The following is a 13,600-nucleotide window of genomic DNA, read 5'->3' as shown; positions in this document are numbered from 1 at the left end:
CTGGAGTCATGCGGTTGGTGGGCATGGCTGCGTCTGGTGCCGGAGTATTGTCTTCTATTTCTTTGAGTTGCTGTTTTAACATGCTTGTTCTGGTTTTGCTTCACTTACTAGCCGCAGGATTTGGATCCCCGGTAAGCATAGTCCTTTCTCGTAATCTCTCACAGGAAGGTGATTTGCATGAGGGAAGACTTTTATTCTGCTCTCTCCCGGAGCAGAAGGGAGCGCTGCGTTGATGGTGTATTTTTCGAACCTGGCAACTTTCAGATGAGTTGTTTCTATTCCCAGAATTCAAGTTTCAGAATTGGAAATCACTGCCATAGGTACTGGGGAGTTCAGTTTGCTTCCTGAACAATATGCTTACAAATATTCAACTATGATCAGGAAGAAGTCTGAGCTGCTCACCATTAATCTACGGCAGTGTTTCTCAGTCTGGATAACCTTAATATGTGTGGATTTTTGGCTGGGAAATTCTAGGAGTTGAAGCCCACACATCTTAAATTTGCCAAGTTTGAAAAACGCTGATGGAACTGAATGCCCTCAATCTTTCCCAGCATTAGGCTCTTCTCCAGTGAGTCCTTCCTTCTCATTAAGTGGCCAAAGTATTTGAGTTTCAACTTCAGGATCTGGCCTTCTAAAGAGCAGTCAGGCTTGATCTCCTCTAGGACTGATTGGTTTGATCGCCTTGCAGTCCAAGGGACTCACAGGAGTCTTCTCCAGCACCATAGCCTCAATTTTTTGGCCCTCAGCTTTTCTTATGGTCCAACTTTCACTGCCATACATTGCAACTGGGAAGACCATAGCCTTGACTATATGCACTTTTGGTGACAGGGTGATGTCTCTGCTTTTTAGTGTGCTGTCTAGATTTGCCATGGCTTTCCTCCCCAGGAGCAAGCATCTTTTAATTTCTTGGCTGCAGCCCCCTCACTATCTTGGAGCCCAGGAAAATAAAATCTGTCACTACCTCCATTTCTTCCCCATCTATTTGCCAGGAATTGAGAGGGCCGAATGCCATGATCTTGGTTTTCCTAGTTTCAACCCAACTTTTGCATTCTCCTTCACTCTCCTTCACTCCTGCACTCTCCTTCTTCACCCGCATTAGTTCCTCTTCACTTTCTGCCATTAGAGTGGTATCATCTGCATATCTTAGGTTGTTGATATTTCTCCCGGCAATCTTAATTCCAAATTTTGATTCATCTAGCCCTGCCTTTCTCATGATGTGCTCTGCATATAAGTTAAATAGGTAGGGTAACAGTATACAGCCTTGCCGGACTCCTTTCCCAATTTTGAACTAATCAGTGGTTCCGTGTCCAGTTCTCACTGTTGCTTATTGACCTGCATATCGGTTTCTCAAGAGACAAGATGGTCTGGTACTCCCATCTCTTTAAGAACTTGTCACAATCAAGGGCTTTAGCATAGTCAATGAAGCAGATGTAGATATTTTTCTGGAACTCCCTAGCTTTCTCCATAATCCTGCTTATGTTGGCAATTTGATCTGTAGTTGTTCTGCCTGTTCAAAATCCTGCCTGTACTTCTGGTAGTTCTCGATCCACATACTGCTGGAGTCTAACTTGTAGGATTTTAAGCATAACTTTACTAGCATGTGAAATGAGTGCAATGGTGCAATATTTGAACATTCTTTGGCATTGCCTTTCTTTGGAATTGGAATGTAAACTGACCTTTTCCAATCCTGTGGCCACTGTTGAGTTTTCCAAATTTGCTGGCAAATTGTGTGTAGCACTTTTACTGCATTGTCTTTTAAGATTTTGAATAGCTCAGCTGGATTACTGTCATCTCCACTAGCTTTGTCATTGCTCAGATTTCCTAAGGCCCATTTCACTTCATTCTAGGATGTCTGGCTTGAGGTAGTGACCACCTCATCATGGTTATCTGGGATGTTAAGCTTGTTCTTGTATAGTTCTTCTGTGTAGTTTTGCCACCTCTTCTTAATCTCTTCTGCCTCTGTTAGGTCCCTGCCATTTTGGTCCTTTAGCGTGCCCATCTTTGCATGAAACATTCCCTTCATATCTCCAATTTTCTTGAAAAGATCTCTGGTCCTCCCTATTCTATTGTTTTCTTCTATTTCTTTGCACTATTCATTTAAGAAGGCATTCTTATCTCTTCTAGCTATTCTCTGGAATTCTGCATTCAATTGAGTGTATCTTTCTCCCTTTCTCTCCTTTTGCTTCCCTCCTTTCCTCAGCTATTTGCAAAGCTTCCTCAGACAGCCATTTTGCTTTCTTGCATTTTTTTTCTTTGTGATAGTTTTAGTTGCTACCTCTTGTACAGTGTTGCGAACCTCCATCCATAATTCTTCAGGCACTCTGTCCATCAGATCTAATTCCTTAAATCTATTTGTCACCTCTACTGTGTATTCATCAGGGATATGATTTAGTTCATATTTGAGTGGCCTAGTGCTTTTCTCTGTTTTCTTCAATTTAAGCCTAAATTTTGCAACAAGAAGCTCATGATCTGAAGCAGAGTCAGCTCCTGGTCTTGTTTTTACTGACTGTATAGAGCTTTTCCATCTTTGGCCGCAGAGCACATAGTCAATCTGATTATTGTGTTGGCCGTCTGGTGATGTCCATGTGTAGAGCTGTCTCTTGGGTTGTTGTAAAAGAGTGTTTGCAATGACCATCGTATTCTCTTGACAAAATTCTATCATCGTGTGCCCTCCTTCATTTTGTACTCCAAGGCCAAACTTGCAATTGCTTAATGACACAACTGGGATAGCCAGGATTGTGATTGTTAAGGGAGGCAGTCACATGGTCATCTTGCTTAACAAGTACCAGTACGACTGAAATTCTGGCCAAGTTAATCCCACTGATTTCCATTAGTGTACTTTAAGTATATATGAAGCAACACTCTTAATTTTCATGGCTTTTGCTACAAAATTAACAAATAATATACAGGGAGTGCAGAATTATTAGGCAAGTTGTATTTTTGAGGATTAATTTTATTATTGAACAACAACCATGTTCTCAATGAACCCAAAAAACTCATTAATATCAAAGCTGAATATTTTTGGAAGTAGTTTTTAGTTTGTTTTTAGTTATAGCTATTTTAGGGGGATATCTGTGTGTGCAGGTGACTATTACTGTGCATAATTATTAGGCAACTTAACAAAAAACAAATATATACCCATTTCAATTATTTATTTTTACCAGTGAAACCAATATAACATCTCAACATTCACAAATATACATTTCTGACATTCAAAAACATAACAAAAACAAATCAGTGACCAATATAGCCACCTTTCTTTGCAAGGACACTCAAAAGCCTGCCATCCATGGATTCTGTCAGTGTTTTGATCTGTTCACCATCAACATTGCGTGCAGCAGCAACCACAGCCTCCCAGACACTGTTCAGAGAGGTGTACTGTTTTCCCTCCTTGTAAATCTCACATTTGATGATGGACCACAGGTTCTCAATGGGGTTCAGATCAGGTGAACAAGGAGGCCATGTCATTAGATTTCCTGCTTTTATACCCTTTCTTGCCAGCCACGCTGTGGAGTACTTGGATGCGTGTGATGGAGCATTGTCCTGCATGAAAATCATGTTTTTCTTGAAGGATGCAGACTTCTTCCTGTACCACTGCTTGAAGAAGGTGTCTTCCAGAAACTGGCAGTAGGACTGGGAGTTGAGCTTGACTCCATCCTCAACCCGAAAAGGCCCCACAAGCTCATCTTTGATGATACCAGCCCAAACCAGTACTCCACCTCCACCTTGCTGGCGTCTGAGTCGGACTGGAGCTCTCTGCCCTTTACCAATCCAGCCACGGGCCCATCCATCTGGCCCATCAAGACTCACTCTCATTTCATCAGTCCATAAAACCTTAGAAAAATCAGTCTTGAAATATTTCTTGGCCCAGTCTTGAGGTTTCAGCTTGTGTGTCTTGTTCAGTGGTGGTCGTCTTTCAGCCTTTCTTACCTTGGCCATGTCTCTGAGTATTGCACACCTTGTGCTTTTGGGCACTCCAGTGATGTTGCAGCTCTGAAATATGGCCAAACTGGTGGCAAGTGGCATCTTGGCAGCTGCACGCTTGACTTTTCTCAGTTCATGGGCAGTTATTTTGCGCCTTGGTTTCTCCACACGCTTCTTGCGACCCTGTTGACTATTTTGAATGAAACGCTTGATTGTTCGATGATCACGCTTCAGAAGCTTTGCAATTTTAAGAGTGCTGCATCCCTCTGCAAGATATCTCACTATTTTTGACTTTTCTGAGCCTGTCAAGTCCTTCTTTTGACCCATTTTGCCAAAGGAAAGGAAGTTGCCTAATAATTATGCACACCTGATACAGGGTGTTGATGTCATTAGACCACACCCCTTCTCATTACAGAGATGCACATCACCTAATATGCTTAATTGGTAGTAGGCTTTCGAGCCTATACAGCTTGGAGTAAGACAACATGCATAAAGAGGATGATGTGGTCAAAATACTCATTTGCCTAATAATTCTGCACTCCCTGTATAATTTTTTTTAATTGAAAAGTTTTTCAATACATTTTATCTTTAACAATCCCTCCCCCCCTCCCCCCACCCAACCCTTCCTAGCCCTCCCTAACCCTCCCCCCTCCCCAACTTCCCAGAGCTAAGGACAAGGTATAAAGGTAAAAACAATAATAAACAACCAGATGTTAACAACAATAAACTATTAAGTCTATCGCACTCTAGCTCATGTAAAATGACTACAAGCAATACTAATATCACATCAAAACTTATACAAATGCTAAATGAAACTTTTTAGTCCCATATTTGTTCTGGATGTAATCAATCCACTTTTTCCACTCCATAATATAACGTTGTTGTGAATGGTCTTTCAAATAAGCCGAGATCTTTGCCATTTCCGCCAGGTCAGAAACTTTTAGAGTCCATTCTTCTATAGTCGGCAGTTCCTCCTTCTTCCAATATTGACCTACTAAAAGTCTTGCTGCCGTAATTAAGTTCAACATCAACTTAGTGTCCACAACAGTAGTATCCGTAATTATGCCCAATGAAAACAATTGCGGACAGAACTTTATCCTTTGCTTAAATATCTTCTGCATATTCCACCAGATTTTAATCCAAAAAGCTTTAACCTTTTTACAGGTCCACCATATATGAAAATACGTTGCGTCTTCGCCACCACATCTCCAACATTTAGGTTGATAGTTCGGATACATACTTGCAAGCTTTTTAGGATCTAAATGCCACCTATAAAACATTTTATAAAAGTTCTCTCTTAAATTTTGAGCTTGCGTAAATTTTACGTTCCTCACCCAGATCTTTTCCCAAGTGTCCATTGTAATAACTTCTTGAATATTCTGAGCCCACTTTATCATACAATCTTTAACAAATTCTGTTTCTGAGTCAATTTCTATCAGTGCAAGATATATCCGTTTGATATGTGCTGGACCCTGATTTCTAATTTGCTTTACCAGATTTTCATCAGTCATTGAGAAGCCAATTTTCTGATCTTCTTTCCACCTGGCCCGTAATTGACCATATTGAAACCAAGTTTGAACAATCTTCTCTTCTCGTAAAAAATTGTACGGCTTCAAACACCATACGTTCCTCTCCAAACTTAAGATTTCCTTGTATGTAGTCACATCATGTTTGAACCCAACATTTATGTTTCCTATTGCATGTTTCGGTATTGCCCCTAAAGGTATCTTGTAGTTTAGCTTATGTCTGTACTTTTTCCAAACTCTCAGCAATGCCTGTCTTAAAATATGCACCTTAATCACATTATCTACCTTCTTATCATACAATAAATATGCATGCCAGCCAAATAACAAGTCGTGGCCTTCAAGATTTAATAATCTCCCTTGTGTTAAATTAATCCAGTCACTTATCGCTGACAACGCAGCAGCTTCATAATATAATTTAAAGTTGGGCATTTTAAGACCACCTCTTTCACGCGTGTCCTGCATAATCTTAAATTTAACTCATGGCCTTTTCCCTGCCCATACAAATTTATTGATACCCTTTTGCCATTCCTCCAAATTTGAGTCTTTTTTAAGAATAGGTATCATTTGAAATAAGAATAGAAATTTAGGCAAAACATTCATTTTCACTGCTGCAATTCTTCCCAATAAAGACAATTGTAATTTTCCCCAACTTTCCAATTCTTTTTGAATTTTTCCCCATAATTTTTCATAATTATTTTTATATAACTTTGCATTTGAGGGTGACAAGTACACCCCCAAATATTTAACCCTTTTAACAATCTCAAATCCAGTTAACCCTTCTATTATTATTATTATTATTTTTATTAATTTAATTTATATACCGCCCTTCTCCCAGGGGACTCAGGGCGGTGAACAGGGCAATACATAAAAACTAGATACAAAAATTAAAATTATTAAAACATGATTAAACAATGCCCATAAAATTAATACAAATTAAAATTAAAGTTCGTTTATAAAAATCCCACCCCGTCCCATCAGGCCAGGCCAGCTTGTTTAAAGAGATGGGTTTTAAGATCGCGCCGGAAGGAGCGGAGATCGGGCGCCATCCGGAGCTCAACCGGAAGATGGTTCCATAAATCCGGTGCACCCACAGAGAACGCCCTCCCCCTGGGGGCCACCAGTCGGCATTCTTTGACCGGTGGCACCCTGAGGAGGCCCTCTCTGTGGGAGCGTACTGGGCGGAGGGAAGTTGACGCCGGCTGCAGGTGCTCCCCAAGGTATTCCGGACCCATGCCATGAAGGACTTTGTAGGTCATTACCAACACCTTGAACCTCACCCGGAAGACAACTGGTAGCCAATGCAGCTCGCGGAGCAAAGGTGTGACATGGGAGTATCGGGAAACTCCCAACACAACTCTCGCGGCTGCATTCTGTACCAGTTGGAGCCTCCGAGTGGTCTTCAAGGGTAGCCCCATGTAGAGAGCTTTGCAGTAATCAAGACGAGAGGTCACGAGCGCATGAGTGACCGTACGTAAGGCATCCCGGTCTAGATAGGGCTGCAACTGGCGCACCAGGCGAACCTGGGCGAAGGCCCCCCTAGTCACAGCTACAATATGGTCTTCTAAGGAGAGTTGTGAATCTAGGAGGACTCCCAAGTTGCGAGCCCTATCTACAGGAGGTAATGACTCACCCCCCATAGTGAGGGGTGGGATATCCTGAATATCCCGAGATGCCGGTACGCACAGCCACTCAGTCTTGTCAGGGTTAAGTCGAAGCCTGCTCCTCCCCATCCAGACCCGGACCGCCTCCAGGCACCGGGACATCATGTCGAGGGCATCACTGGGGTGGTTTGGGGTCGAAATGAAAAGTTGGGTATCATCAGCATACTGATGATACCCAACTCCAAAACCACGAATGATCTCACCCAGTGTTTTCATGTAGATGTTGAACAGGAGAGGCGAGAGGACCGACCCCTGAGGGACTCCACAAACGAGAGGCCTCGCGGTCGACCTCTGCCCCCCTGCCAACACCGACTGTGAGCATCCCAGGAGATAGGAGGAGAACCACTGAAGAACCGTGCCTCCCACTCCCAGTCCCCTGAGACGCCACAGCAGGATACCATGGTCGATGGTATCGAAAGCCGCTGAGAGGTCTAATAGGACTAGGACAGAGGAATATCCCTTGTCCCGAGCCCTCCAGAGATCATTCACCAGCGCGACCAATGCCGTCTCCGTGCTGTACCCGGGCCTAAAGCCCGATTGGTACGGTTCTAGATAATCCGCTTCATCCAGGACCAGAGGGAGCTGATGCGCCACCACACTCTCAACAACCTTCGCAAGAAAGCGAAGGTTGGAGACCGGACGAAAGTTATTCAAGACAGCCGGGTCCAAGGCAGGCTTCTTGAGGAGAGGTCTTACCACCGCCTCTTTCAAGGAGGCGGGAAAACTACCCTCACTCAAAGAGGCAGATATAACCGCCTGGAACCAGCCTCGTGTCCCCTCCCGGGCTGCATAAACCAGCCAGGAAGGGCACGGGTCCAATAAACATGTGGTGGAGCTCAGCCTCCCCATGATCCTGTCCACTTCCTCTGGAGTTACAGGATCGAACTCCTCCCAGGTGACATTGACAAGACCGCTCGTGTCCTGATCGTCCGATACTGCCCAGTCGGAGTCCAAACCGGTCCGAATCCGAGCGATTTTGTCCGACAGATGTTGACTAAATTCCTTGGCACGCCCCTGCAAGGGTTCCTCACTCACCTCCTGATTAAGGAGGGAGCGGGTCACCCTAAACAGGGCGGCCGGGCGATTATCTGCGGACGCGATGAGGGCAGCGAAGTAGTTAGACCTCGCCACCCTCATCGCTGCGAGATAAGACCTAATATGGGTTTTTAGTCGCAATCGGTCGGATTCAGATTGGCTGGACCTCCAAACGCTCTCTAGGCCCCGTCTCCGACGCTTCATCTCCCGGAGCTCCGCGGAGAACCATGGAGCCCATTGGGATCTGCGCCGGGTCAGGGGCCGCAAGGGTACAACTCGGTCAAGTGCCTCCGTGGCCGTCCTTTCCCAGGCTTCCACTAAGGCATCTGCCGAGCTATGAGCTGAGGAGGCAGGTGGGGACCCCAGTGCTGCCTGGAACCTCTCAGGGTCCATTAAGCACCTGGGGCGGAACCATCTAGTTGGCTCAACAACCCCACGGTGGGGAGTGGCAAAACGGAAGACCAGCTGCAGGAGATGATGATCGGTCCATGACAGGGGCATAACAATTGGGGAGCCCCCACCAAGATCATCTAACCACCGACCAGATAAGAAAACCAAGTCAAGGGTGTGGCCTCCCTCATGAGTCGGTCCATAAATTACCTGCGTCAGGTCCATGGCCGTCATGGAAGCCATGAACTCCCGAGCTAACTCAGATGCTCCTCCCAGGGATGGTAGATTGAAGTCTCCCAAAACCATAAGTTTGGGAAACTCAATCACCAGCCCTGAGAGGATATCGAGAAGCTCAGGCAGGGCTGCTGCTGCGCGACTAGGCGAAAGGTACACCAGCAGCAAGCCCAACTGCGCCCTAGGACCAAACCTCAATAAGAGAGATTCACATCCAACTGAGGAACGGTGGCCTCCTGCGGACATAAGGTCTCCCTCATAACCATAGCCACTCCCCCACCCCTACCCTGAGTCCGAGGCCGGTGTAGCACCCGGAAGCCTGGTGGGCAAAGATCAACCAGGGGGATACCACCCTCTGGGCCCAACCAGGTTTCCGTGATGCAGGCCAGGTCCGCAAGCTCACCCTCGACCAGATCCCGGACGAGAGGAGCCTTGTTAGCAACGGACCTGGCATTCAGGTACACCAGCCGGAGCTCAGGTGGCTGCACATCCCCGCTCCCAGAACCTTGGGTCGAAGACAGAGGGTCGGAGCGCCTCACCGCTTGTAAATAGCGGAGAAGCCCTCCCGGAGGTTGATACGGCCCTCTGATCTTACACCTGCTGCCATTCCCTATCGTCGTGGGAATTGGCAATCCCACGACCCGCTCCAGAGCTCCGGAGATGACCGACCCCGGCTCCCCCTCAACGCGATCTGTCCTGGGCCTGGCCTGAACAACAGTTGGCGGATTACCCCCCATCTCCAACCAACCACAACCCTCCCCCCTCCCTAACCCTACAAAAAATTTGGCTAAAAAAGTGATCAGGGGCCTCTTATTAAATTTATATCTTAGGCCCCTGTTACTGCCCGGCCATCTCTCAGGGTCCCAGCAATCAGGCCCGTCATCAAGAGGCAGATTAAAAGGTAAGGCGGGTCGCACCCAGGATGGGGGGGCACCCCTGAGGGCGAGTAAAACCGTGCTGGAGTACCTCAGAACCATGATAATAATTGGGTAATACAGCAAAAACAGACCCAGATCAAAATAAATAAAATGGGAGGATCTTAAAATGGAAGGAGAATATCCAGACTGCAGACCCAGCTCCTCTGCCACTAGAGCTGGGTAACCCCGGGACAATCCCCGTTCTCTCACAACGGTCAGAACCGGGGAGCAGCCTGAGATATACAGCCGGGGAGAGAGATACCGCCTAGAGCTCTCACCTCTAAGACGGAACAGATGGAAACTCTTAGCTCTTAACCACTCTCTCACAGTGGTTATACACCCGGCACCTTCCAAAACCCAAGGGGAAAGGAAAAAAGGGAGGACAATAGGGCGAACCAGTCAGCGAGGTGGATTAGGGTAAAAACCCATAAAGTCACAGAGTGGTAAGAGAAGCTCCGGTTTCAGGTTCCTTTTCGCGTCATGGAAGGGACCAGGTGACAATTGACCGATAGGGAGGGAGCCAGGGCCCCATAGTACTTCAGTGGGGCTCAAAAGATATGGTCCAGTCAGCTATAATAGTCCATGCCTCCAAATGTCCAGGCATAGAAGTCCATACTCCACCACCCAGCCATAGTCACCATACCAAAACGGTCGCGGCACTCCAACTCCCTCACCGCCAACCGTCCCAGACGCCAACCAGGGCCATCTCCACCACTCCAACTTAAAACGCTGACGCTGCTCTAAGCCGTAGTTCATAATAATAGTCATAAATCAACCAGCATCCGGCTCCTCAAGCAACTGGAAAGTTCTCCCCAAAGTCGCCAAGCTCCGTCGAATTATTCCAGGCTCCGCAAGACTCCACCAGGCTCCCGTAACAGCATAGCCGCAGCCAGAGTCAGCAGCTTGGCGGGGCGCGGGGTGCGGGTCTCCCAAGATCTTCCAAGACCTCCACCACACTTCTCTAGGCTTCACTGGGTTCCCGCAGCTCCGACAACCAGCCGGTCGGTGCTGTACAAAACAAGGCTCTACCGAGTTCTTCCGCGTTCTTCCAGAGCCTCCGGAGGCCTCCATTTGGCTTCGTTGAGCTCTGGCGGCCCGACAATCAGCTGAGCTCCGGCGGCCCGACAATCAGCTGGTCAGCGCCGCAGAGCACAGCACGGGGCTCAGCTAGTTCTTCCGGGCCTGCACGGCTCTCCCGAACCTCCGAAACTCCAGACTTAGAGAGCCGATGGCAAACAGCACAGCCGCTCCCCCTGGCTTCGTTGAGCTCCCGCGGCCCCGACAAACAGCTGGTCGGCGCCGCAGAGCACAGTCAGCTGGTCGGCGCCGCAAAGCACAGCACGGGGCTCAGCCAGTTCTTCCGGGCCTGCACGGCTCTCCCGAACCTCCGAAACTCCAGACTTAGAGAGCCGACGGCAAACAGCACATCCGCTCCCTCTGGCTTCGTTGAGCTCCCGCGGCCCCGACAAACAGCTGGTCGGCGCCGCAGAGCACAGTCAGCTGGTCGGCGCCGCAAAGCACAGCACGGGGCTCAGCCAATTCTTCCGGGCCTGCACGGCTCTCTCGAACTCCTCCGAACAGCCGGGGCCCTCCGAAAAGCCAGACAAGCAGCACAGCAGCTCCAGGAGTAACAACCAGAAGCTTTCCTCGACCCTAATCCAGACCCCCGACACAGAGAGAATGACATTCCTGTGGGGCTCCCAGGGTCGCTAAAATTGCCAGAGCTCCTCGCGGAGCTCAGCCAAGCACGTCCGCCATCTTGGGCATGCGCAAAAAAATTCAAACTAAAAGGGCCTTTTGCGATACTGTCATATTTTTGGCCAATATTTTAGTTTTTTGTACATTAACCTTAAATCCAGAAAACTTCCCATATTGCATTATTATCTCCATCAGGTCCACCACAGAATTTTTTGGCTGGGTCACCGTAACAACCAGGTCATCTGCAAACGCCCTCAGTCTATAATCCTGATCTCTAATTTGAATTCCCTTAATTTTTTCCGAATTCCGTATTATAATCAATAATATCTCCAATGTTAAGATAAATAATAAAGGTGATAACAGACACCCTTGTCTTGTGCCCTTTTCAATATTACATACTTCAGTCAAACTATTATTTACTATTATTCGGGCTGTTTGTTTTTGATATAATGCCCTAATTGGTTGTAAGAATTTATCCCCAAAATTCATTTTATCTAATACTTTCATCAAAAATTGCCAATCCAGTTGATCAAAGGCTTTTTTGGCATCTAGAAAAAGCGCCACAGGGATCTGGTTGTTCCTTTCCAAAAATTCCAACCAATCTACTATATGCCTCACATTATTTTTTATTTCTCTGCCACTAATGAACCCAGTTTGGTCCCCATGAATTATCTGTTGCAAAACCCTCATCAATCTATTAGCTAAAACCTTAGGAAATATCTTGTAGTCCATGTTCAAAAGTGATATTGGTCTGTAATTTCTTACTTGAGTGACATCCTGATCTTCCTTCGGAATCAGAGAAATAAAAGCAGTTCTCCAAGACGGAGGCACCCTTCCTCCCCTTTGAATTGTCTGAAACAATTCCCTTAATGGCTTTATCATCTCCAATTGTAGGTTTTTGTAATACACCACAGTCAGTCCATCCGTGCCTGGCACTTTATCCACCTTCAATTGTTTAATTGCTAAAAGAACTTCTTCTGTTATCAATTGATTAATCTCTTCCTTTTGTTCTTGTGTAAGAACCGGGATGTTAGCAGTCCTGAAATATACATCAATATCTGCTTCGTTGATCTTATCTTTAGCATATAATTTAGAATAAAAGTCCACAAAAGCTTCCTTAATAAGATCCTGTTGATACACAACCTTACCCTTATGTTCTATTTTGTCTATATTAGAAGCCCTTTGCTTCTTCCTTAACATGTAAGCTAACCATCTACCTGGTTTATTGGCATTGCAAAAAGTATTCTGCCTAGCAAACCGTAAGTTAGTTGCCACCTGGTCAGCCATCAACTTGTCAAACTGTCCTCTTAACAAATTAATAACCTCTTTGATCTTCACATCCGATGGATTCAAAATTAGGGTCTTTTCTTTTTCCCTAATTTCATTCTCTAATTCTTTCCTCCTAAATTCCAAGTTACGTCTGTATTTGTTGTTCATATATATTAACACCCCTCTCATATAAGCTTTGCTAGCATCCCAAACCATGTCCATAGAGGTACCCTTATTCATGTTAGTTTCAAAGAAGTCCATCTGTTTTTTACATTCTTCCACGTTTCCCTGATTTCTAAACAGGTTCTCATTTAGACGCCAAGAGCGCCTATCTCTATTATCCTTGTCAATCTCTAACCAGACTGGACTGTGATCAGACATAGTTCTTGGACAAATCTTTATCTTCTTAATCCTGGAAAAAAAATCATTAGTTGTTAATATAAAGTCAATCCTGGAAAAAGATTGATGTCTATCAGAAAAAAAATATAATCCTTTTCTTGTAAATGTCTTTCTCTCCAAATATCTCGCAACTCCAAATCATCCTTCATCTCAAAAAAAGATTTAGGCAATCTAGCGTGGCTTGGAGAACGCCTAGAAGAACTACACTTGTCCAGTTGTACATCCAAGACACCGTTCCAATCTCCCATAAAAATAAAAGATTTATAATCCAACTGAGTGATCTTGCTGTGTAATGAACTATAAAAATCAGCTTGTTGTTGATTAGGAGCATACAGTCCAACCAAAAGCGTTTTTTTGCCTTCTAACAACAAATCTATTATAACATATCTTCCTTGTTTATCTGCTTCTATTAACTGCGCTGTCATAGTATTCTTAACATAGATAACCACTCCATTCTTCTTATTCATTGCAGAAGCAATAAATTGTGTACCCAATCTAGAGTTCAATAGGTACTTTTGGTCCATAGCCCTAATATGTGTTTCTTGCA

General features: G+C 45.5%; 1 protein-coding gene across 1 annotated transcript in view; it reads left to right on the top strand.

The window, feature by feature from the left end:
- Window positions 1–13,600, top strand: part of GLB1 (galactosidase beta 1) — a 60,914-nt gene continuing 47,314 nt past the window's right edge. The window contains exon 1 of the mRNA XM_083376819.1: window positions 1–131. Coding sequence (XP_083232945.1) covers window positions 9–131 — 123 coding nt within the window. The 5' untranslated portion in view covers window positions 1–8. The remainder of the gene's footprint in view (window positions 132–13,600) is intronic.

The sequence above is a fragment of the Vipera ursinii genome (genome assembly GCF_947247035.1).
Source record: "Vipera ursinii genome assembly, chromosome: Z".
Taxonomy (NCBI): domain Eukaryota; kingdom Metazoa; phylum Chordata; class Lepidosauria; order Squamata; family Viperidae; genus Vipera; species Vipera ursinii.
This window is presented reverse-complemented; position numbering and strand designations above follow the sequence as displayed.